This window comes from Toxorhynchites rutilus, chromosome 3 (assembly GCF_029784135.1).
Source record: "Toxorhynchites rutilus septentrionalis strain SRP chromosome 3, ASM2978413v1, whole genome shotgun sequence".
In the NCBI taxonomy this organism is placed as follows: Eukaryota; Metazoa; Arthropoda; class Insecta; order Diptera; family Culicidae; genus Toxorhynchites; species Toxorhynchites rutilus.
The window spans coordinates 151,630,898-151,655,896 of record NC_073746.1 but is presented as its reverse complement, the minus strand read 5'-3'; the positions used below and the strand labels follow the sequence as shown (position 1 = coordinate 151,655,896).

Below are 24,999 nucleotides of genomic sequence, written 5' to 3'. Positions count from 1 at the left end.
AGAGATGTTTGCCTGCTTGCATACAAACCATTTTTAAGCTTTTAAAACAGCTCATTATATGCGCATTTGACCCTCCAGCACACGAAATGGCATCATTTCTGCCAACACTACTTTGGGTGTAGTTACATTAATTCCCCTCCCTTCGTCCCACCTCGTCCATAGCCACACGCCTACTTCGAGTGAATAAAAATGGGTTGTTTTGGACGTAGAACTAAATCTTTGATTTCAATATATGGGGTCACTCTACGATGAAAATGAGACATGTAACGAAAATTTCTGAGATTTCAAACACACTCACAAAGCACTAGATGGGAAATTCACTTTCCGTCAAATATATACCGAGATTTTGTAACTTTCAATCTTTGCGCTAAACATTTTTCAGTTTTGTTTTAAGTTGATACTACTGTCAGTAGTCTTAATGTCAATTTCAAACACGATCGGTCATTTAGTTTATTTACAGCTTCATTGTTTTTTTTGTTCTCGGCTATTTTTGATATGGGTAATTTATTTGGTCGAAGATATTGTGTGAAATTTTGTGTTACAAACAAAATATCAAATAAACGTTGATAATGTTGCAGAATCCATCGACAAAATAAAAGAAATTGTGCTCGGAAATCGAATTAAATATAATATGTTTGGGCATGAGAAAAGTCGCAGCACGACTAGTGCCAATAGAGCTCAATTTTCTTCATATATCTTATCACTATCAAGTGGCTGAAGACATTATTGAACGATCATACTCTGACCCCACGTTTATCAATTATCAATTTTGGGCGGGACGAAGTTTGCCGGGTCAGCTAGTTCAATATACAAATTATGGAAACATGGTCCACTCTGTTTGCACATGATATAGAGCAATTTCATCATGGTAAATGATACATGGTTCGCTCTGACTGCATACTATGAGGGGTTTTCGTTGATCAATCATAACAATTTCGATCTGTTATTCCTGCTGTATGCGAGATTTTCCAAATCTGATAAATGTGGTATGTAGTAACTAAGTACTATGTACAAACATAATCCACAAGATCGATGATCGATGTGCAGACTCTCAAATTGATCATTCGTGTTTCCACAACCTTTGATCACACGAAATCATTTTTCACCAACTTCACAGTGCGAAACAAAAACTCTAGACAGGATCGCCGAAATTGTAACATTTAAATGAAATAATATATGTTGTAATCATTTGAGATCGTTCATAACATGAGATCGAAAGATAAACAGTTGCGTAATTTTCCGATATAGCCATTTCTATGGTTACAACAACCTGTCACATCTCTTGAGGGATAGTATAGCTATCATCTTTGACTTTAAAAAAGAGTCAGTTGAATTGATAGCGTATATCACTCCCAACGATGTTTCGATCGGCATGATTTACGATAATTGAGGTTAATTTATCGATCCGAAACGGCAACAAAACCATCTATTCTGGTTATTCTTCAGAGCGTACGAAACTGTTTTGGCTAAATTCGAGAAAAATTTCCCCGGCCAAATTGTGGGGTAATATTCTCGAATTCATACTCCCACATCTCCCACTGATCGGAGAACTAAAGTTTTTCACGGCGTTTGCGGCGGGTCACACGCCAACGTTCATCACCGAAGTATGCGGCCGTTGTTCGAAGTTATCATCGGCTGCTTGTTTGAAAATTCCCTGAACCGGTGACCACTACTAGCGGTTGGTGGGGGTGGTGCTGTTGGAGCTGTAACGGGTGTTGGCACTTACAGTCTTCATGTGTCGATCTCTTTCTGTCCTCTAGGGGTAGTATAGGTGTAAACACATTAAGCTCAGACTCTCGGCTCGAGCATACATTCCGTTTCGAACAAAAGTACGAAAACAAAACCACGGTGGCGTTCCGACGTTTTTTGACGATTGTTAAAAATAGCTGCCTGTGGCTGACTGTTACGCACGGTGTGCCGTAATCCGGCTATGTACTGCCCGTATGATCTGAGGTGTCGAGGAGAAATAACCTATTTCGGTGATGCTATTGCCGTTCTGGGAATGACACTTTGCAGCCGGTGGTTGTTGCTGGCGGTGATGTAGATGATGTTTTCACTTGGGGTGACTTGTGGAGCATGAAAGCTTCGTACGTATGACACTTTTCGATCCGGATTAAGGCTAGACTCGAAACGACACTTGGGTGTTTTCCAGGCCGTTCGGAAAACGGACTGAATGCGTATGCTTGTTTGGTTGTTTTTCTTTTCGTGAAAAAAAACAGTAATTCGCGCTCGACGGACACAAGGACCAACCGGCGACAGTTCGCGCCTGTGGAACGAAAGCAACTAGCATAGACGGTAACTAAGTACCGGAGCGTGAGCCATCTCTGCCGGTTGGCCCCGCTCGAAATGAAAAGATTTGTCTCGAAAGCATACCCAACTCACCGTGGGGTCAGCGTAAAGTGACGATCCTTGCGGTTCAAGTATATAGCAGATCCGAACGGATCCCCCGTCGCTGTGTGGGTGTCCCGAACGCTGACCGCATAAGGGTGACTAGACTCCGAGCTAGGCCCGAACGCACGGATGACGTGTACGAAGTCACATCCCGCGAACCCTGTGCCGTAACCGAAAATGTGCGAAAAGTGCGAAAAGCTCTAACAGTCCGTGTTCTCCCACGTACATTCATCACCGGCGTTTGGGTGTGCGTAATCGGGTCCTATATACTAGCCCCAAGACTGCGTTGGTGGAGGTGATCGATACATAGCGTTATGTGATTGTGTGCGCCCAAATCGGGAGGCAAATCCCAGGCACTCAACAGGCGATCAAATTGCGCCGTATAAAAAGCAACTTCCACACATTTTTCGGTTAGAACGGCTTTCGAACGCGTAAGTGATAACATCAAATTCACCCAATTCACATAGAGTCATTGAGGAAAACCGTGAAAGAGAAAGATCTATCAGAAGATTTGTGAAGCAGATTTCGTGTGTTACTGTTATTCAGAGTATTCAATTTATTTCTCGTTTGGTTGCCGCTCCAATTACCATCATAAAGGATTACGCCATCGATCGGGACACCTGAGCCAGAACAGCTGCAGCATTGCTAAGCTACATTTTCCGGATATCCTGACACAGCTGGTGGCAAAATCTGCCGAAAGTGGTGTGGTGCTTTGGTGTTTATTTGTCTTTTTCCGGAAATACTCGAAAAATTCAAAGGAAACCAAAAAAGTAGTTACCTGGAAGTGAAAACAGCTTATGTGATAACATGGACTTTCTAAATGTGAAAAGTGGTTGATTGAAATGGTGGAAACATGGCGATCCCAAGCGGTTTCTTGATGTTCATTCAGTTTTAACTTCGATGACTCCGGCACTACAGGAAGGATTCTGTGGACTTTGGCAATCCACAGCTTTCAATGGCTGCACATTACTTAACTTGGAACAGCTAAAGCATACTTTGAGCACAGTCAGTAGCTGTGAAGCTGGAAAATAACTCTAGTTTCGTATGTGTTATGCGAAGCTGAAGTGAGGAGCACTTTCAAGTGAACTGAAAATAACGAAAAGAGTACCCACCTGGTGTCACGCGTATGCGCACGCACGTGTGTGACTTGGCGCGAGCATGCGCGCGCACATTCTTCTTGGGCAAACAGTGCATGTCCGTATCAGGGCAGGTTACGTAAATAGATACCGTACGCTAGGCTGCTGCCGCCTCCTTTTGGCTGACCTCCTTCTGAAATAGAAACGCATCGTCGGGTCCTGAACCACAACCCGTCTTGCTTTTCCTATTGAGCCGGGTCGTTCGATTCCTTTGGCACATATCATCCCATGTTTCCCTCTAGTTGTACATACCGTATGACTCACACATACGTGTGCTCGATCCGAATTTTCTTTCGGACCGAGACGCTTCGGGATTTTTCGGTTCTCCCGTGGCCACTTGATCAAGTCAATCGGCCGCTGGGTCTGTTCAATTCGATCGCAATTTTCGTCGGTAGTAGATCGTATCTCTAGTGCTAGGATTTTTATTACTCACACGCACAGTTTAGTGACAGGCTTCTGGTGAGTTCACAGTGAGATCCTTTTTGTGCAGATTTTCGTAGTTTTTCAAAAGTAACTTCATTATTAGTGAAGAAGCGGAATAAATAAAAGTGAACAAACAGTAGAAGTGGTTTTGAAATGTTCTTCAATTATTTAATCACTGATTAGACCTTTCAAAAATTGTATCAACGAGGCGGTTCAGTGTTCAGTGATCAGCTATTTTTAGCATTCGGATCAGTTTCGTGCAGAATTCTCCAACTGCCTTCCAACTTTGAGAAATTTCTACCGTTCCTTCTCCGTTTGCCTCTCTGGCAGCTCTTCGATGGGTGTGATGTTACAGTCACCCCCAGCGAATAGTTGTTGAATGTTTAAAAATACCACCACGCGCGCTTGGGAAAACTCAAAATTGCCGCTTGAGTTTTCTTCACTGGCTTTCGAGCCGAGAAAACTTGGACGGCATCGATCGAAAGTGATTACGAGCAAAGTTGGATCACAGTGCGGCTCGTGCAATAAGCTATAAATAGCAGCAAGTGTGTGCGTGGGTTATGTGCATCAGTGTGTCCTCTTATCCTCTGAGTGCGTAATGTTACATAACTGGCAGATTTTTCATTGGAAAATTAAATCGGCGGCAGCGGCAACTAAACGAGAAATATATTGAGCTGTATTTCCAAGTGCCTACTTGGATCGATCGAAATAAAATTCATAATGTTTTCCATCAATGACTCCTAAAAAAAAACAATGAGTTCGTACTAGCGAATAATTAATCGACAGTTTTCTCTCTTTACTCCGCAGGAAGGCAACTAAGGGCTGGAACAAAATTCTACCGAACCAAATTAACGTGTCTCTTATTAGCCCCCGTCTCATTTCGAATTAAAACAAACTCAAGATGCCGAAACCAGTTGTCCAAGTCGGCGATGACCCCGATCCAAGCGAGTGGCTGTTCGTTTCGCTCGAGCAGAAGCGTATCGATCAAAGCAAGCCGTACGATGCCAAGAAGGCCTGCTGGGTTCCCGATGAGAAGGAGGGCTACGTTTTGGGTGAAATCAAGGCCACCAAGGGTGAGCTGGTCACCGTTGCTTTGCCCGGTGGTGAGGTAATATCGTCGTTCCCAAGTATACTACTATGGTATCAACAGCCGAACATGTATCGATCTGACTGCGCAAAAGACTTCAGGAGAGGATATTCCACAGGACTACACACCGATCAACTCTGGAAACGCTCGTTTGGAAGATCCTGATAGCACAGATATGGTTTCTACTCTCCCTCGAAGAGTTGGATCTTATCAATTGCGTGGAACACTCAAACGGATCGATTTCCTAGCCACCACGATTGCACCACCTAAACATTACACATTTAACACTTTACATTCTTTCCCATTTACACGAGCAGGAGAAAAATATGAAGAAGGAAATGGTTTCCCAAGTGAATCCTCCGAAGTTCGAAAAAGTCGAAGATATGGCCGATCTGACCTATCTGAACGAAGCGGCTGTCTTGCACAATTTGCGCCAGCGATACTACTGCAAACTGATCTATGTAAGTGGCTAGTGGCAGAACTAACCGATGTTCTCTCTTTTTTCTTCTATATTATCCACCAAACAAACAATCAAACAAAAAATGAAAAATGCCACTTCGTTGGCTTCGCATTAATGTGGTAAAACGCGGGTTACTTTTGAAAACGACCTGTAGACCAAGGATTTCAAGAAGGATCTGGTGGGTCAGGTCAACCCCCCCAAATACGAGAAATGTGAGGATATGTCCAACTTGACTTATCTTAACGATGCCTCTGTGTTGCATAACTTGCGCGAGAGATATAGGGCTAAGCTGATCTACGTAAGTATCTGGCTTCCGCCATCCGTACTAGAACGCTAACATCGCAATTCATTTGAATCCTACAATTGCACCATAACCTAGACACAATCCATCTAAACGTTTAACGAAAGTCCACCCAGCACGTATCAAACCCCAAATAATCATACCTCTATCCAAGTACTCCCTCTCCACAATCACCATCCGCTTTTGCGAGCGCTGAACATCCTTGCAAAAGGAAGAGACCATTCGCAAAACGACCTGGATGGATCATCCAGCACATCACATCACCTTACGGCACCCGGTAAACGAGCAACCGTGGCTTCATCGAACATCGTAAAACAAGGACCACAACGTCACCTTTTCTTCAGATAAAAACATGCAACAAAAGTGATCAAATATAAAACTTTTCTACACACATTTCATTCACACTACCTTTTTTCCTTCAACCTCTGTGGTGGGAGCGTAGAACAAAATCTACACCACATGGAACGCACCACTGATCCAGTCCCGGACCGAAAAACATAAACAAATGTGCTGTCCGGGACACTATTCTCTGTACCCCGTTTTACAAATTTTCTCTAGATTCTAAGCAAATGGTTTACCAACGCACGTATATCGAAGAATAACGCGCATCTTCTGTTTCTTCCCGTATCACTCAAAACAGACCTACTCTGGCTTGTTCTGCGTTGTCATCAATCCTTACAAGCGTTGGCCGCTGTATACCATGCGTGTCGCCAAGATGTACCGTGGCAAGCGTCGTGCTGAAGTGCCACCCCATCTGTTCGCCGTTTCTGATGGTGCCTACGTTAACATGTTGACCAACCACGAGAATCAGTCTATGTTGATTACCGGTGAATCTGGTGCCGGAAAGACTGAGAACACCAAGAAGGTCATTGCGTACTTCGCCACCATTGGTGCCTCTACCAAGAAGGAAGAACCCGGTGCGGAGAAGAAGGGCTCCCTGGAAGATCAGGTCGTCCAGACTAACCCCGTACTTGAGGCCTTCGGTAACGCCAAGACCGTCCGTAACGATAACTCTTCCCGTTTCGTAAGTTTATCAGTTCGAGCAACTTTTGACACACACCTTCTGATACCGATGTTTCGTCTTCTCCCTCACCCAGGGTAAGTTCATCCGTATCCACTTCACCGGATCCGGTAAACTAGCTGGTGCTGATATTGAGACCTACCTGCTGGAGAAGGCCCGTGTCATCTCCCAACAGACCCTGGAACGTTCGTACCATATCTTCTACCAGATCATGTCTGGCGCCGTCAAGGGATTGAAAGGTAATATCCACAGACCGGTGCTGACGACAAACTTACGGTAATTGACAGACTGACTGACTGACAGACGGACGAACGAACGCTGATTTTCTCTCTCTCGGACTTTATAGCGACAGTTAACACTTTCGTGAGTAATACGATAGCAATCTGAAAATTGCACATGATTTGTTTCGTGGTAGTATCCAAAACGCACGACACAACTTTTCCATTCAATCAGGAACGGAAGAAGGAAAAGTGGTGTGGCACAAATGAGACACTCAGAGACCTCCCATGTACCCCCATTAAACCCAGATCGTAGTACTAATCTAATATTTTTTTGTAACGAACCTAAATAGAGATGTGTTTGCTCAGTAACGACATTTACGACTACGGGATCGTTTCTCAGGGCAAGACAACCATTCCCAATCTTGATGATGGAGAAGAGTTAGAAGCTACCGATGTAAGCCTTCGGTGTCATAAACTTTTCATTACGTTTGAAAGACTTTCAGTTTGTTTTTTTTACTGTTTTCACAACATCACGTAGAATAGTACTTAGTTACATAAGGTTTCACCACTAAAATAGGCACTGGCCCCCACAATATCACCGAATAGTTAGATACGAGTGGATTCCACTCGATGGATCCCCTACAACGGATCACATAGAGTGGCATCCGGGGCCGTGTCCATCAAAAACATGGTAGATTATACAAGACATAGTACCACACAAACATCAAAACGAGTTAGCTTCCTCTGACCTGGGACTCATGTGAAGCTGATCGAACTTAGTGCACCACACCTATCTCTAGTACACATATTGCTTTCCGAAGCCACCGTTACCTGTAAACCCACATACGCATATCACGTATCCTCGGAAAGTAATCCAACCATCATGTGTTTTCCACCGATCACCTGCAGAAAAGTGTCTTCTCTCCAACAACATCCATGACTACCACATCGTAGCGCAGGGAAAAACTACAATTCCAAGCGTTGATGATGCAGAAGAAATGATGTTCACCGATGTAAGAATCGGCAGATACTGGACACTGTACTTGATGTTGCCTGTTTGTGTACTGTCTCGCTTCCCCATCTAACCTCTACACACCCAACCAGCTAACAATCGCCCAACAAAAGCACCAACTTTAATATAGCAAATATTGTCCTCCCGTTTTGAAATGCATACATTTTGATATGATCCAAACGTTTAGAGCTAACGATGCTCAGCGCGCGCATTAGCGACTATCCGCTGATCACCCAAGGCAAGACACGCATCCCGGGCGTAAACGATGCGGAAGAACTAGAACTGTTGGACGTAAGTCTAGTCCTGATGTACCCGATCTAATGTTTCGATTACCCTTCTCAAACTACTACACGCCCCGAATCTAGTGTTGTTTCCATTTCTTCCTGTACATAGAGTAACGCGTACTTTACAGACTCCACTGTAAAAATAAATCCCAATATTGGCGTGCCGCTGTAAAAATGCACAAGCTCGAAGCGTGTCACACGATTGGACTGTCAAAACGTATGAATTTTACTGGCGCGCTTTTTGGTTGGCGCTCCTAGATGTCGCTTCGGCGAATCTTCGATCGCTATCGTCCTCAGTGTGGATGTGTGTGTGTGTTTTGTTGTTGTGATACGTCCCATGTGTGTGTTCCGCGTGTTCGTGGATATCTGTAACAAAAACCTAAATAAATGCAAAAGCAACTGCAGCACTAATCAAAACCGAAAGAAAAGAACAACAAGAGAGAAAATAATCACCAAACCTAGCGATGAAGCGACAACAAACAGATGAAACCTCGGACGATTGTTGGAGTAAAACAAAAACATTCACTAAATTGTACTATTTCTCCCACATTGTATGAAATCGAATCCCATAGAGATGTGCTTGCTGTCCAACGACATCTACGATTACATCAACGTTGCTCAGGGTAAAGTTACCATCCCCAATGTCGATGACGGTGAAGAATGTACTTTGACCGATGTAAGTTTCAACCGCCCCAAGTACTTGTATCCTCTTCCGTGTTTTCCATCACGAACGCAAGTTCAACGTGAGAGTACACCTTTTCAAGAATGGAGAAATCTGTCTGAAACAGTTCTTCGATAACCTCCTCCACAATCCTGTTAGAAACAGTACGATTGAGAGTCACCTGATAATGAGACAAATAAAATGTGATAACCAACCAAACTATATCGTAGATAGCAGAACAAATAACGTATATAGCTGAACAAATAACGCTTCAACGCTGTTTGAGCAGTACTAATCGGTTGTCTTGGCAAACTTTCTCTTAGCGAACGAAAAAAAGAATGATTTCCGCGAGAAATTTTGTCAAGCAGTTTGTATTTAGAACCACTCTATGTGTACCGGATGAACGTTGGTACAAACTGTGTCATAACGTACGAATCTTTCCCCATTTTTTTCGCGATAACAGCAAGCCTTCGATGTCTTGGGCTTCACCCAGGAAGAGAAGGACAACATCTACAGAATCACCGCCGCCGTCATGCACATGGGTGGTATGAAGTTCAAGCAGAAGGGTCGCGAAGAACAGGCTGAAGCCGACGGTACCGAGGAGGGTGACCGTGTTGCCAAGCTGCTGGGTTGCGTCACTGAGGATCTGTACAAGAATCTGCTGAAGCCACGTATCAAGGTCGGTGCTGAATTCGTCACCAAGGGTCAGAACAAGGATCAGGTCACCAACGCCGTCGGTGCCCTCTGCAAGGGTATCTTCGATCGTCTCTTCAAGTGGCTGGTCAAGAAGTGTAACGAAACTCTGGACACCAAGCAGAAGCGTGCCCAGTTCATTGGTGTACTGGATATTGCTGGTTTCGAAATTTTCGACGTAAGTATACACGACACTGGAACACGAAAATACTTGTATCAACCGGGAACCAAGAGTTCGCTAGTAGTCTATCGTGTCTACGACACCGGGTGGACTCCCGACTACACTTGGTTCCAAGTTAACACGTGCATCATACAACGAAACATTGTATTTTTCGCGAATCTGGGGTCTCTCTAGTCTACCGACATGGACACATACTTTGGAGAAACAACGAAATTGACTCAAACAATCATTCCGATGGGGGATAATTTGCCAATTTTAACGCTGTCTAAATTTATACCCCCGATACAGTACAACGGTTTCGAGCAGATCTGTATTAACTTCACCAATGAAAAGCTTCAACAATTCTTCAACCATCACATGTTCGTCCTGGAACAGGAGGAATACAAGAAAGAGGGTATTAACTGGGCCTTCATCGATTTCGGTATGGACTTGCTGGCCTGTATCGAATTGATTGAAAAGGTTCATATCGTTTCAATATGCTGTCTCATGTTCTATGTTCCCGGTGGGGAAGTTCTTAACGTTTCAAAGTACTGTCTTATGTTTTATGTTGGAGCAGACGAAGTCTGCAATCAATGTACACTTCTAACAGTGTGTAGTTTATTAGGATTGGTGTTAATGTCAATCACCCGCATGTTGGTTCTCGTGAGCCAATGTTACCGGCCCCTCAATGCGAAAATTTCAGGTGTCCCGTACACTCACATACCATCATCTCAATCAGGCCTCGGAAGCTCTGTGTCCGACGGGGTCGTATCGGATGTGATTAACAACACCCTCTATCCCTATCCCTCCGTAGTACAACGGTTTCGAACAGATCTGTATTAACTTCACCAACGAGAAGCTGCAGCAGTTCTTCAACCACCACATGTTCGTCCTGGAACAGGAAGAATACAAGAAGGAAGGTATTAACTGGGCCTTCATCGATTTCGGCATGGACTTGTTGGCCTGTATCGATCTGATTGAAAAGGTAAAACGTCGAAATCCGCTCGACACTTCCCATCAACGATGCTTGCGCACTGAGCTTAACGTATACCAGCGGAGAACGAAATGGACTCGTCGTTGTGTAGGCAACACTCTAACCATAGACCAACATGTCTAGACACCATACAAAAATGTTACTGGACTTGACTTTCCGATAGATCAGTTGTGTTGAATTTTGGTACACCGGCTACTAGATTCACTGCGGTTGCTACATTGGGAAATTTCATCCAATCCGAGCTTATAATTTCCCAGCGAACAACTGTCTGTGAGAGATCAGTAGGTGGTGTACCACTCATCCTCGATACTTCCAAATCCTGGTGGGGGCTACAAAAAACCAATACGAAAATTGTTTTGATACTTTGCCTTCACCATGAAAACTCATTAGTTATTTTGTGTTTACCGTTACCCATTTATTACATCCCATGAAACATACACACACATCGCCGTCACAGTACAACGGCTTTGAACAGCTCTGTATCAACTTCACGAACGAAAAGTTGCAACAGTTCTTCAATCACCACATGTTTGTTCTGGAGCAGGAGGAATACCAGCGTGAGGGTATCGAATGGACCTTCATCGATTTCGGCATGGATCTACAGCAGTGTATTGAACTGATTGAGAAGGTAGAACCCCCATTTGTACGGGAATGACCTCTGCCGGCAACCCAATGAACTCGCTGTGTTTTCTGTGTCCCCCTGCCCACACTTCAATAGCGGATAGCCGCATATTCTGTGTGTGTTATCTGTACTCTCGAATCTCTCGTAACTGACATATTTCTCTCTTCCGTTTCTAACAACAATACGATCAAGTATAACCACAAGACGTTATATTTTACCTCACGATGATTATCATTTCAGCTCAACGACTAATCATATCTCTCTGTCTCATCTCATCACAATCTATTTATGTCTATTTCCGAACTATTCACCAACATCCTTTCCATCGGTCCTCGTCCTCGGCGCGGTACAGTACAATGGTTTCAATCAGCTCTGTATTAATCATACCAACGAGCGTCTGCAGCAATTTTTCAATCACTACATGTTCATTCTCGAACAGGAGGAATACGAGCGCGAAGGCATACAGTGGACGTTCATAGACTTCGGTCTGGACCTCCAGCCGACGATCGATTTGATCGAGAAGGTAGTGACATGTAACCACGAGAGGCTTCGTCTCTAGATAACGTACCAACTCTTTATGATTTCGCGAGTAGAATAGCATTATCCATTAGCGCTGAGACCATTTTTGCTGTACCACGAAAGGACACATGTTTTGTTTTTTGATGTGTTTATGTACTTCGTTTTTTCACTTACCCACGGTATATTATGTTCATTCGAGCACCACCAGTAAAACTACTCTACAGATATGCGCTTTCAATGGTTCACGATGGTAAGCTGTAATGAACACGAGTGCAAATGTTTTTTTCTCCGTTGAACTAACTTTATTTACGTTTTTTATTTAGTTTCTTTTAATAGCTTGAATGCGTAATGCCACAGACACTCGGGCTTCGAGTGTCCAACCGGCCTGTCGGACATGTGTTAATTTTTTGTCTTTCTTTTGCCGTTTCCGAATAATGTAGCCCATGGGTATCCTGTCCATTCTTGAAGAAGAATCTATGTTCCCCAAGGCCACCGATCAGACCTTTGCTGAGAAGCTGATGAACAACCACTTGGGCAAGTCTGCTCCATTCCAGAAGCCCAAGCCACCAAAGCCAGGTTGCCAGGCCGGTCACTTCGCCATCGGTCACTACGCTGGTGTTGTCACCTACAACATCACCGGATGGCTTGAGAAGAACAAGGATCCCCTGAACGACACTGTTGTCGACCAGTTCAAGAAGGGTTCCAACCAGCTGTTGGTTGAGATCTTCGCCGATCACCCCGGACAGTCTGCTGCTCCTGATGCCGCCAAGGGTGGACGTGGTAAGAAGGGTGCTGGTTTCGCCACTGTCTCCTCGTCCTACAAGGAACAGTTGAACAACCTGATGACCACTCTGAAGTCTACTCAGCCTCACTTCGTCCGTTGTATCATTCCCAACGAGTTGAAACAGACCGGTCTGATTGATGCTCACTTGGTTATGCACCAGCTGACCTGTAACGGTGTACTTGAAGGTATCCGTATTTGCCGTAAAGGTTTCCCCAACAGGATGATGTATCCTGACTTCAAGCTGCGGTAAGTATCATAATGCGAATAGATTTTGTTTCAACGACATTTTTAATACAGCTAGTACGAACACTCCCTCAGATGAGTAGATTTGACACTCACTCAAGTGAACTTGATCACCCGACATATAGCCGACAATTGCTCTTAGCTAATGGTTGACTTTCTCTACGACTTATAGTTACCTTATCCTGGCCCCAGCTGCCATGCAGGCTGAAGCCGATCCAAAGAAGGCCGCTGAGAAGTGTTTCGATGCTATCGGTTTGGATCCCGACTCCTACCGTATTGGTCACACTAAGGCGAGAATCTACCCTTTTCTACGTTCTTTCTGTTCTCCCATAGTCTCGTCATTGTCCAATTGTGTCAAAATCAAACGTCTCTTATCATAGCAGTTAATAATAGAATCAATTTTAGACTTGAACCCAATTGACTAGCTATGGCACTCATGTGTGTCCGTCATCTCGTGTATGTCCATGTCACGAATACTTGTCCCGACAATTGTGATCGTCTTCATCACCAAATTATCCGACACGTTTAACAAACAACCCGCAATCCAAGCGGCCCACTGGAACGTTGGTTTCAGCTTTTTGCACACCCGAACCAGACAGCCAAACATTCTCTTCCAGGATCTATCTCAACATAGAAGTTGAAATTTGTTATACAAAGAGTTTCATCATATATATTTTCGTTTCATTTCGTCCCGTCGTGTGTTGTTTATGTATACCATGTTACGTCCGCACCCGAACACCCACCATCTAATTACACACACAGCTACAAAATCCTGAACCCAAAGGGAGCCGATCAGGAACCCGACCCGAAGAAGTGCGCCCAGTGTATCCTGGACGCCGTCGGTCTCGATCAGGAAATGTACCGCCTCGGAAACAGCAAGGCATGAAACCCCACCAATACTGTTTGTTTGGATACCCTAACTCAATATTCGCCCTGTTGTGTCTGCCCCGATTGTTACACTAGTGAGACTTTTCATAACTGCTTGGTGAACCGAAGTCCCAGGTCTGCAGTCCGGACCCGTTTGGTTTACCAGCACCTTCCCCAAAACAGCACTCAACAAACAACCGAACTTGTAGTGTGTACGAATTCCAACTGAACCCTCCAAATTTGCCCCACTCGATATCATCATAGTTAAACAATAATTGATGCTAGTAAAATGTGGCAGATAAACAACTTGACAAGCTCTGCCTTCCCCTCTCGCATACGTCAAACTTGAGAAGGAAAATTGACGAAACCTTCTCAAAACCGACTACGTGACTAACCGTAAACTCTTGGATAAAATTCTAGCGACACATACTAACACATTATCATAACACAATTATTATACGTCCTCTGTACTCTTACCTCCCAACACAGATACAAAATTCTGTGCCCACAATTGATTAAAGAACCCTGTCCCGCCGAAAAGGCATGTCAGATAATCCTGACGCACCACCAGCTACCGGAAGAGCAGTTCCGTATGGGCAAGACCAAGGTATAACTGGCCGGTCTGAATGTTGTGTTCTAATAACTAAGACTCCATGTGACAGCTAATACGAACACTTCTTCACTCTTAACGAACTCACCCAAAAATGTAGCGAAAACGAAAACTTGTTACGCTGAAAACACTAGAATTTCCGCACCTGCTCTAAATTTATCGCTAAAAATAGTCCACTGGAAAGCAGTAACATACATCCTCCTCCACACCAGAATATCTGGATATCATGTGAGAAAAACAACCGAGCGTGAATGTATCCCACATTTCGCATCGCTCATGCCATGTATATATGTTACTCGCACATGTGTCATATTCCAAAACCACATTCCTTCCAATCCGTGGAAATCGCTATATATGTGTTTACCGCTTCCTCTCGCCTCTCATTCTATCCTCTACCTCTACATTATGTGTTTTTGTGTATGTCAGTATCAAAAACCGAACGTCACCATGCAAGAAATGAAGAAAATCTTAGCTAACCGACTCTTTTTCTGGTTTACCTGACTCGCCCGTGTTGTGTTGGCGATGGGGCTTGATTTCTTCCGCTAAAAATAGGTCTTCTTCCGCGCCGGTGTTCTGGGTCAGATGGAGGAATTCCGTGATGAGCGTCTGTCCAGAATCATGTCCTGGATGCAGTCCTGGTGCCGTGGTTACCTGTCCCGTAAGGAGTTCAAGAAGATGCAGGAACAGCGTGTCTCCTTGGAGGTCGTCCAGCGCAATCTGCGCAAGTACCTGAAGCTGCGTACCTGGGCCTGGTGGAAACTGTGGCAGAAGGTCAAGCCTCTGCTTAATGTTTCCCGTGTTGAGGACCAGATCGCCGTAAGTATCTCGAAATCGAAGAAGCAACACACGGACGGCACTGAATCGATTGCGGGCGGACTTGTGACCTAATCATCATCGGCAATGATTTGATTTTCCACCTACTCTCAGAGAATTTCCACCTGGTATAGTAATTAATTGCCACCCAAGCGAGACTTGCAGCTCTGTGTGTGGGGGCAGATTCTCAAACTGCGCGAACACACCGCGCTGAGTCAAGTCCTAAAAATATTCCAGAATCACCTTCCATAACCCATTACGCAAGCGTTTAACACGCCGATGAGGAGAAAATTAATAGCCATAAATATAATTAGCTCTTTTTCTACCAATAACTTTCGCCGCTAATGTGCGATGGAACCATCCAAACGCTGGACCCGAAGTGAGGGAACCACATACTATCAAAGCTCGGAAAATCATGCGCCTAATTTCCAGCTTAATTTTGAAAATTTTTCTTCGGCTAAATATCCCCATCCTAGTAATTATAACACATGCCACCAGCGGAAAATTATTTCAACCTGCCCGGCAGTGTCACCCCTTTCGGCGGGGTACACCTCTCCACCGTGTCCGGTTGCACGGTTTTCCAGACTCAATTATATATAGCATTCTAATGACCGGTCTGAATCGCATAAAAATAATTTTTCGCGTGGGCCCACCATCGGCGAAAGTGACTCGATGTGTGACGTGACACACACTTAACGTTCGGTGGAAAGCCGAGGAGTGCCGAACATGCGTGCGACAGATCGTGTTGGTGCGCACACCTTTCACTGGAAAGTGAATCAAGTCGACACTCCAGTTATTCGCATTACAGCGAACGGACCTCTACCTGAGCTTTACGTGGTCCAACGACTTTGAATCATTTGAATCATCCAGTATTTGATCCAGCGGTGCGCAATATAGTGTGTTAGTCGCAATACAATTCCAGTAGTGGCTGAGTGAGCAAATCCAGCAGCAATTAGTAGTATTCCTGTAGCATTTCAATAAAAGCAATTCAATACATACCTGGGAGAAATTTTTTCCCCTTCATTACGAACCCTCGAAGCAACAAGATGGAGAATCAAATCGACCCCGAAGTGGAAGTTACTTTCAACTTCAACTTTAGCAACGCAAATAATGCACCACCATCCGATAAAGCTAGTGCTCCAGTGGTGGCACCCGTACCAATCGTCAGTGCCGTTGATGAGGACAACTGTGTGGTCAGTGCTAAAGGTGGAACCAATTCTAAATCTAAATTACAGAAACTGGAAGAGAAGGCCCAGAAGGCACAGGAAGCCTTTGAGAAGGAAGAGAAGCTCCGCAAGGATCTCGAGGCCCTGAACAGCAAGCTGTTGGCTGAGAAGACCGCTCTGTTGGACTCTCTGTCCGGCGAAAAGGGTGCCCTGCAGGAATACCAGGAGAAGTCTGCCAAGTTGACTGCCCAGAAGAACGATTTGGAAAACCAGCTGCGTGACACCCAGGAACGCCTGGCTCAAGAGGAAGATGCCCGTAACCAGCTGTTCCAGACCAAGAAGAAGTTGGAGCAGGAAATCTCTGGCCAGAAGAAGGATTCCGAGGATTTGGAACTCCAGATCCAGAAGATCGAGCAGGATAAGGCCTCCAAGGATCACCAGATCCGCAACTTGAACGATGAGATCGCCCACCAGGACGAGCTGATCAACAAGTTGAACAAGGAAAAGAAGATGCAGGGTGAGGTCAACCAGAAGACCGCCGAAGAGCTGCAGGCTGCCGAAGATAAGGTTAACCACCTGAACAAGGTTAAGGCCAAGCTCGAGCAGACTCTGGATGAACTGGAGGACTCTCTGGAACGCGAGAAGAAACTGCGCGGTGATGTTGAGAAGGCCAAGCGCAAGGTTGAGGGTGACCTGAAGCTGACTCAGGAAGCCGTCTCCGATCTGGAACGCAACAAGAAGGAACTTGAGCAGACCATCCTGCGCAAGGACAAGGAAATCTCTGCCCTGTCCGCCAAGCTGGAAGACGAACAGTCTCTGGTTGGCAAGCTGCAGAAGCAGATCAAGGAACTGCAGGGCCGCATTGAGGAACTGGAGGAAGAAGTTGAGGCTGAACGCCAGGCTCGCGCCAAGGCTGAGAAGCAGCGTGCCGATCTGGCCCGCGAACTTGAGGAACTGGGTGAACGCCTTGAGGAAGCCGGTGGTGCTACCTCTGCCCAGATTGAACTGAACAAGAAGCGCGAAGCTGAACTCGCCAAGCTGCGCCGTGACTTGGAGGAAGCCAACATCCAGCATGAAGGCACTCTGGCTAACCTGCGCAAGAAGCACAACGATGCTGTCGCTGAGATGGCTGAACAGGTCGACCAGCTCAACAAGCTGAAGACTAAGTAAGTATCGCCAGTAGGCAACAGAATGTTCTCGCTCTTCTCATCCACAGGTAACTCAACTAGGAACGATTGGTTGGATCGCATCAACGGAACCAACAACGAGTTCTTCATTCTCTAAACGCAAATTTTCTATTCTTATCTCTTTCCCCCTTACTTGAACCTGCTCAAAAATGCGCTTACGTAAACTAGGGCTGAACACGATCGCGCTAACATGTATAACGAATTGAACAACACTCGCTCCGCTTGCGATCAGCTTTCCCGTGAGAAGGTAAAGTATCCATTTTCGCACAGGATTAGTTTGAAACAAGCCTGCGGTAGCAGAGAGTTGATGACTGAGCATGGTCTACCACCACACCACCCCCAGAAACCACATAAACATGCATCCAACCAACCAGCATTCTCAGCGAGACCAACCACCACCATCGCCACGAATAAAGGGCGACGTCGATCAGTTCGAATGTCATTTTCAACCCAAATTTTCTGCTCACGCAACAAATCCAACACGAAAACTGAAGTCTAACCGCCACCCTTTATCATTATTATTTCCCCAGAGCCGAAAAAGAGAGAAGTACATACTTCGCTGAACTGAACGACTCCCGTATCAGTTTAGATCATTTGGCCAATGAAAAGGTATTAGAAGAGCTGCAGCTTTCATGATACAATCAGAGTTTTTCAAGCTAATCTCCAAAATTTACAAAAAAAAAAACAAATTTAGCGCTGCTTTCTAAAACCAACCAAACCATGATGGCAATTAATTCTCTATCTTGAAAATTCTTTTTCCGGTGACATTCTATCCCCAATTAGCACCGTGTGAGATCTTACCTTGGACTTACCTATTTCAGCTGCACTACTACTTGAATTAAAAATAGAATCACGCACAATTACCACATATTTCAGCCACGTATAACACCCACTTCTCTGCTCACTCAAACCATCTCGACAAAATCACCATACCAAGCACTTTAAATATTTTGTATATAGAAAATAGCAACATGCACAGCCTCAGCTTCTCTAAACGAATGGCGAAAATTCTAAAAAAAAAATCCACTGCCACTAATATACATACCGTTGAATTTCTCTCCCAACACATTTGACGTCAACCGGGTCGTTGCGATAATCCAAAAATAAACAGGCTGCCCAAGAAAAGATCGCCAAGCAGCTGCAGCACACTTTGAACGAAGTCCAAGGCAAGCTGGATGAGACCAACCGTACTCTGAACGACTTCGACGCCTCCAAGAAGAAGCTGTCCATTGAGAACTCCGACCTGCTCCGCCAGTTGGAAGATGCCGAATCCCAAGTTTCACAGCTCAGCAAGATCAAGATCTCGCTCACCCAGCAGCTCGAGGATACCAAGCGTCTGGCCGATGAGGAATCCCGCGAACGCGCCACTCTGCTTGGCAAGTTCCGCAACCTGGAGCACGACCTCGACAACCTGCGTGAACAGGTTGAGGAGGAAGCCGAGGGCAAGGGAGACATCCAGCGCCAGCTCAGCAAGGCCAACGCCGAAGCCCAGCTGTGGCGCAGCAAGTACGAGTCCGAGGGTGTGGCCCGTGCCGAAGAGCTCGAGGAAGCCAAGAGGAAGCTCCAGGCCCGCCTTGCCGAAGCCGAGGAAACCATCGAGTCGCTCAACCAGAAGTGCGTTGCCCTGGAGAAGACCAAGCAGCGTCTGTCCACCGAAGTCGAGGATCTGCAGCTCGAGGTCGACCGTGCCACCTCCATTGCCAACGCTGCCGAGAAGAAGCAGAAGGCCTTCGACAAGATCATTGGAGAATGGAAGCTCAAGGTCGACGATCTGGCTGCCGAGCTGGATGCTTCCCAGAAGGAATGCCGCAACTACTCCACCGAACTGTTCCGTCTCAAGGGTGCCTACGAAGAAGGCCAGGAACAGCTTGAAGCCGTCCGCCGTGAGAACAAGAACTTGGCTGATGAGGTCAAGGATCTGCTCGACCAAATTGGTGAGGGTGGCCGCAACATCCATGAAATCGAGAAGTCTCGCAAGCGCCTGGAAGCCGAAAAGGACGAACTGCAGGCCGCTCTCGAGGAAGCTGAAGCTGCTCTGGAACAGGAGGAGAACAAGGTTCTGCGCGCTCAGCTTGAACTGTCTCAGGTCCGTCAAGAAATTGACAGACGCATCCAGGAGAAGGAAGAGGAATTCGAGAACACCCGCAAGAACCACCAGCGTGCCCTGGACTCCATGCAGGCCTCCCTCGAAGCCGAAGCCAAGGGTAAGGCTGAGGCCCTGCGCATGAAGAAGAAGTTGGAAGCTGACATCAATGAGCTTGAGATTGCCTTGGATCATGCCAACAAGGTAATTTGACACAATATGCGACATGAAATGAAGCACACTTATAACTTTGTTTTTTTTTCTTCATGCAGGCTAACGCTGAGGCCCAGAAGAACATTAAGCGCTACCAGCAACAACTCAAGGATGTCCAGAGCGCCCTGGAGGAAGAACAGCGTGCCCGTGACGATGCCCGCGAACAGCTCGGAATCTCCGAACGTCGTGCCAACGCCCTGCAGAACGAACTGGAAGAATCCCGCACTCTGCTGGAACAGGCCGACCGTGGTCGTCGCCAGGCCGAACAGGAGCTGAGCGATGCTCACGAACAGCTGAACGAAGTCTCCGCTCAGAATGCCTCGATCGCCGCTGCCAAGAGGAAACTCGAGTCCGAGCTGCAGACCCTGCACTCTGACCTGGATGAGCTGCTGAACGAAGCCAAGAACTCCGAGGAGAAGGCCAAGAAAGCTATGGTTGATGCTGCCCGCCTGGCTGATGAGCTCCGCGCTGAACAGGATCATGCCCAGACCCAGGAGAAACTGCGCAAGGCCCTTGAGCAACAGATCAAGGAACTGCAGGTCCGCCTGGACGAAGCCGAATCCAACGCCCTGAAGGGAGGCAAGAAGGCCATCCAGAAACTGGAACAGCGCGTCCGCGAGCTGGAATCCGAGCTGGACAGCGAACAGAGAAGACACGCCGATGCCCAGAAGAACCTCCGCAAGTCCGAGCGTCGCATTAAGGAATTGACCTTCCAGTCTGAAGAAGACCGCAAGAACCACGAACGCATGCAGGACCTCGTCGACAAGCTGCAGCAGAAGATCAAGACTTACAAGAGGCAGATTGAGGAAGCCGAGGAGATTGCCGCTCTGAACTTGGCCAAATTCCGCAAGGCTCAGCAGGAGCTGGAAGAAGCCGAGGAGCGTGCCGACATTGCCGAACAAGCTGCCACCAAATTCCGTACCAAGGGAGGACGTGCCGGTTCGATGCAGCGTGGTGCCAGCCCAGCAGTAAGTACAATCTAAAAAATCTCCCGCTTATCTTCTACTTTTTCTATCTCATTCATCTACACCAAACTCGAGATATGCTAATTGGACTACTGTTAATGAGCAGGCAGTGAATAGATTTTTCAACTCACCATTTCTGCAATAAAAGTAACTGCCTGAGCAAATATAGCAAACAATCACATCTATGACTATTTATTAGATTTAATACCATTACTATTACGGATAATTTTTAATTGCAAGAAAATACATTGGAGAAGTGAAAACCAAAACAGAGCCTAATTCTTCCTCTTTTCTATATTGATTCAGCCTTCGGTCATTAGAGCGTAAGAGCGCTGCTAGAAAACAAATGATAGACTATTATTTGATAACCAATCCCAAATCAAAACAACGACCCGTTTAAATTTGTAAGTCAACCGAATGGTAATCCGTGAAATGAAAGTGTGTTTTCATCCACTTCCTCACCAATCAGATTAATCCAACCTTCAGTGTGATTCCCTCATGCAAAACTGCAAGTTTATCGATCAAAGATTTGTGTTCTTAATACAAATTTTTATGTTCCCCACATTTCATCGTTGATAACTTCAAATCCAATGTATAACTTTATATGTATTCCTTCCTGTTTGATGTGTTATCAAAGTAACACGCATCGGAATCATTCATAAAATCAAATATCAACTCGCCACCAATAGAATCACGAGCTCAGAGCTATGTGATCGACATCCATCACTACATACGAGTCACTACGGAAAGTGATGTTCAAAACAACATTATTTCACAATATCATTGAAAAGCCTATTATCAAAATCAAAAATATAATATACAAACGCTATCATTCAACATTGTTTGGCAGTAATTAGTAGCCATGTGTTTATTCAGATTACATAACGGTACACATATACTTAACAAAAACAAATTGTTCTCTTTTTTATCTCTATCCTACAGCCCATGAGACAGCCATCTGCACTCCCATCACTCGCAGGTTTTGGCGCATTCGACGACCATGGTTTCTAAATTCGGCAACACCAGAAATTAATTTTTAGATAAAAGCTACACGTTTTAGTTATTTAATTTATTTATTTACACACCGTGAAAACCACACGCGCACTCGACGATGACGACGATAACAACAAATTCCAGTTCCAACGACACACGTTTCTACCCACACTAGTGCGTCTTCGAGAAATGACCATCAAATGAGAGAGAGACACAACCAACATCGATCAATCAACGCACACACGTACACATTTCAGCCCTACAAAGAAGTATTGTTTCCCTGTGTGAGATGAAACCGTGTTGTTGTGACTAACCATCCAGACTGGAACAGAAGAATACCAAGACTCGAAACTATTTTTTACGAGCGAACGTCACCCGAGATGACGCTAAAACAAACAAAAAACCAGAAGAAGAAAGCGATCCATCAAAACATATTGATAATGGAACATTTTTCCTGACTTATCATTTTAAGTTATTACTTATTTTGTATTTTCTTTTTTAATTTTGTACTTTCGCTCGGAATCTTTTATAATTTTATTAATAAAAAGTGTATTTATTTTTATTAATTAAAATAACGAAATAAGATATTATTCGAAACTGAAAAAAATGGAAAATGATTTAGTTTTTACTATGAAATTGCGCTTCGCAGACGAACAATCCGAATGTGCATTGAACTGATTGCTAGACCACCGTGTAGCCTATTGTTAGATTGCGACGTGTGGTGCGTTTAGTACAGCCAAAAGAAACATCTAGTAAGGCAAAACAAAAGAAAAAAGAGACACGTTCAAAATAAGATCCAACATCAGCCCAATAAAAACAAACAAATAAAAAACAAAACATCGAAAACCTCGTCTAAACGTTCGACCATTCCTCTGCCAAAATCTCATCCCATCTGGCGAGCGATCCAAACTGGGTACTACCCCTTGGTTCCAGTAGCTACCTTCAATGCTGCCACCGAAACAAAAGCCTGTAGCGAATTGCAAGGACTCTTGAGAACGAATCACTTTTCACGACTTTATACACTGAGAGAGAACACTAGAAAAAAGTATCAACAAAAAAAATCCTGATTCGAATTTGACTAAACACTACTCTGAACAGCAGAACGAAAGCTGATTTCTTGGAGAGAAGAAAACTATTGTAAATGTATATGTGTGAAAGAAGAATAAAATAAAATTAAAGCAGATTTTAATACCAAAAAAAATGTTTTACACTGTTTTGTACAATATCCGATCCGATAATTCTTTTTTGAAACTCTGTTACAAATTACATGTGGTTCAGATTTTTGTGTAGTGAGAGAAAATAAGTATTGTCATGTTTTTGCAATTAGTGATCATTGTAAATTAATAAATCGTCGGAACGTTTCTTCTTCTTCTTTCTGACTTTAAGAGGCAGTTAATTCGCCTCTAACCTCGGAATGTTCCGTCGAAGCGATGTTGTCCCAGTTGCCTTCTGCACTTGTCCATAGTGATCCTCCACCACCGTGCGTTGAAGTATGTGAATAGCTTCTCAAGCTTGATCTTCGAAAGTCTGTACACTTCGCTCTCCGTGATTGACCTAAACCAGCGAAATTGCACAACGAACACACGCTTTGGGAGTAGCAAATCATTCTCATTTTGTAAGTTTCGGTGATTCGAGCTTTAAATAGTCAATAACGATGCCGGCCACGTCCTTACAGTCCCCACAGGAAGGGATGATATTCGCTGCCAGAAGGATCACCTCTATCGCGTGGTTTCCTAGCGATTATCATGGAAGGAAAAATTGTTACTGGGAATGGATACCACGACTCAGAATTCACTGTGAAGAATTATGTGATTCTGAACACGCGAACTATCAACAATTCTTCGAAACGATCTTTCGAAAATAATATCCATTCTGACCTGAGAAGGTCTAGGAGAAAACTCCTTTGAAAACATTCGAACGATATATTTTCATTCATCACTCGTATTAAGGTAAATGATTTTGGTTTTTCCAGTCGAAAATATGATCATGGTTTGCCCACTTTTTTGAATTCTCTAATTCAGCGCTCCTGTGTCAAATAAGGTATTCAAATGTTTCAAAACATATAAATAAAATTGTCTTTTTCATGATTTACAGTAGGTTTATAGTATATTATTATAAAATACACCTTCTATTTGTGTCAATGCGCTCCTTATTCGATTTAACTTTTAATCGATCACCAGATGATTATTTCGCACGTATTCAGACCTTTTCTGGATTATGACACTTACAAATATTGTAAACATCATGCTTGCACACCATTTGTATCAGATTTACATAGCTAAACCATTAAATTAACACATTTTGATTAACTCAATTCAGATCATGAGTTGTCCAATTGAGTGTGTTGAGAGTAACACTTTTAAAATGCCCAAGAAAAGGTAATATTCTGTAGAAAGCCTATATTATGAATGGATCAATATAATGACAGTAAACTCAAGCTATAATAAATGCAACATTTACTTGTTAATTCGAATGTTTTCATTCAAAAATGGTGATTTCTAAAACCGGACAAACCTGGATAATTTTTTGGGAAAACCATGATCAGAGGTGGTCAAACCATAATCATAATTGCTCTTTAAGGAAAATCGTTAAAAAATATAAAAATTTTAATAATTGCAACGCCTTATGGTAGTATTAGCAACTAGAGACTTGGGGCTTTTCAACAAACCCAAACTCGTATCGATTATGTGTGATTTTCATGAAGAAAAATCAATTTACATTTACTAGCAGCGTAAAAACACCCCGAATCGGACAAACCAAGATCATTTACCCTACATTTATTTATTTTTTCGATTGGCTTGACCGAGGTTATTTTTGGCAACTTGAGAAGGTCGACGAGAAACTCCTCTAATATTCCTCGATTAGACAATATATTTTTCAACCTGAGAAGGTCACAGAGGGAATTTCTGACTTAGGGGTTTATCTATTTCTTTCTTTGCATAATAACTGTAGATAACAGCTATCACAACCATCCCCCTCTGCTCTGGTGCTCAATAGTTTCAGATTCTTGTTCGGACATGATACTATAGAGATCTGCTATTCGCAGGCGGCTTCATGACAGATTTTTAACCCATTGACCCCAAACTAGGC

General features: G+C 44.3%; 1 protein-coding gene across 31 annotated transcripts; it reads left to right on the top strand.

The window, feature by feature from the left end:
- Positions 1–3,839: 3,839 nt before the first annotated feature.
- Positions 3,840–22,748, top strand: LOC129780397 (myosin heavy chain, muscle). Of its 31 annotated transcripts, XR_008743909.1 has the most exons (17): positions 3,841–3,986; positions 4,758–5,058; positions 5,652–5,795; positions 6,439–6,822; positions 6,896–7,058; positions 8,909–9,012; positions 9,461–9,868; positions 10,665–10,835; positions 12,426–13,015; positions 13,185–13,302; positions 15,042–15,305; positions 16,538–17,634; positions 17,824–17,902; positions 18,767–19,942; positions 20,011–20,919; positions 21,223–21,320; positions 21,859–22,748. XR_008743909.1 is itself a non-coding variant. In XM_055788626.1 (16 exons), the coding sequence occupies exons 2-16, from the start codon at positions 4,852–4,854 to the stop codon at positions 21,925–21,927; spliced, it is 5,883 nt and encodes a 1,960-aa protein (XP_055644601.1). In that variant the 5' UTR covers positions 3,840–3,986; positions 4,758–4,851; the 3' UTR covers positions 21,928–22,748. The 31 variants fall into 31 exon arrangements, 30 of the variants coding, with proteins under 30 accessions (XP_055644601.1, XP_055644609.1, XP_055644599.1 ...); XM_055788626.1 differs by lacking the exons at positions 13,185–13,302; positions 17,824–17,902; positions 21,223–21,320 and adding exons at positions 13,775–13,892; positions 18,186–18,264 and having other exon boundaries at positions 3,840–3,986; XM_055788634.1 differs by lacking the exons at positions 10,665–10,835; positions 13,185–13,302; positions 21,223–21,320 and adding exons at positions 10,160–10,330; positions 13,775–13,892 and having other exon boundaries at positions 3,840–3,986.
- Positions 22,749–24,999: the final 2,251 nt, after the last annotated feature.

Excerpts from the sequence above, each read along its gene's own strand:
- LOC129780397 (XM_055788626.1), top strand. The coding sequence starts at position 4,852 with ATGCCGAAACCAGTTGTCCAAGTCGGCGATGACCCCGATCCAAGCGAG. Across the intron at positions 5,059-5,651 it reads TTGCTTTGCCCGGTGGTGAG|ACCAAGGATTTCAAGAAGGA; the intron begins GTAATATCGTCG and ends AACGACCTGTAG. Across the intron at positions 20,920-21,858 it reads AGCGTGGTGCCAGCCCAGCA|CCCATGAGACAGCCATCTGC; the intron begins GTAAGTACAATC and ends TCTATCCTACAG.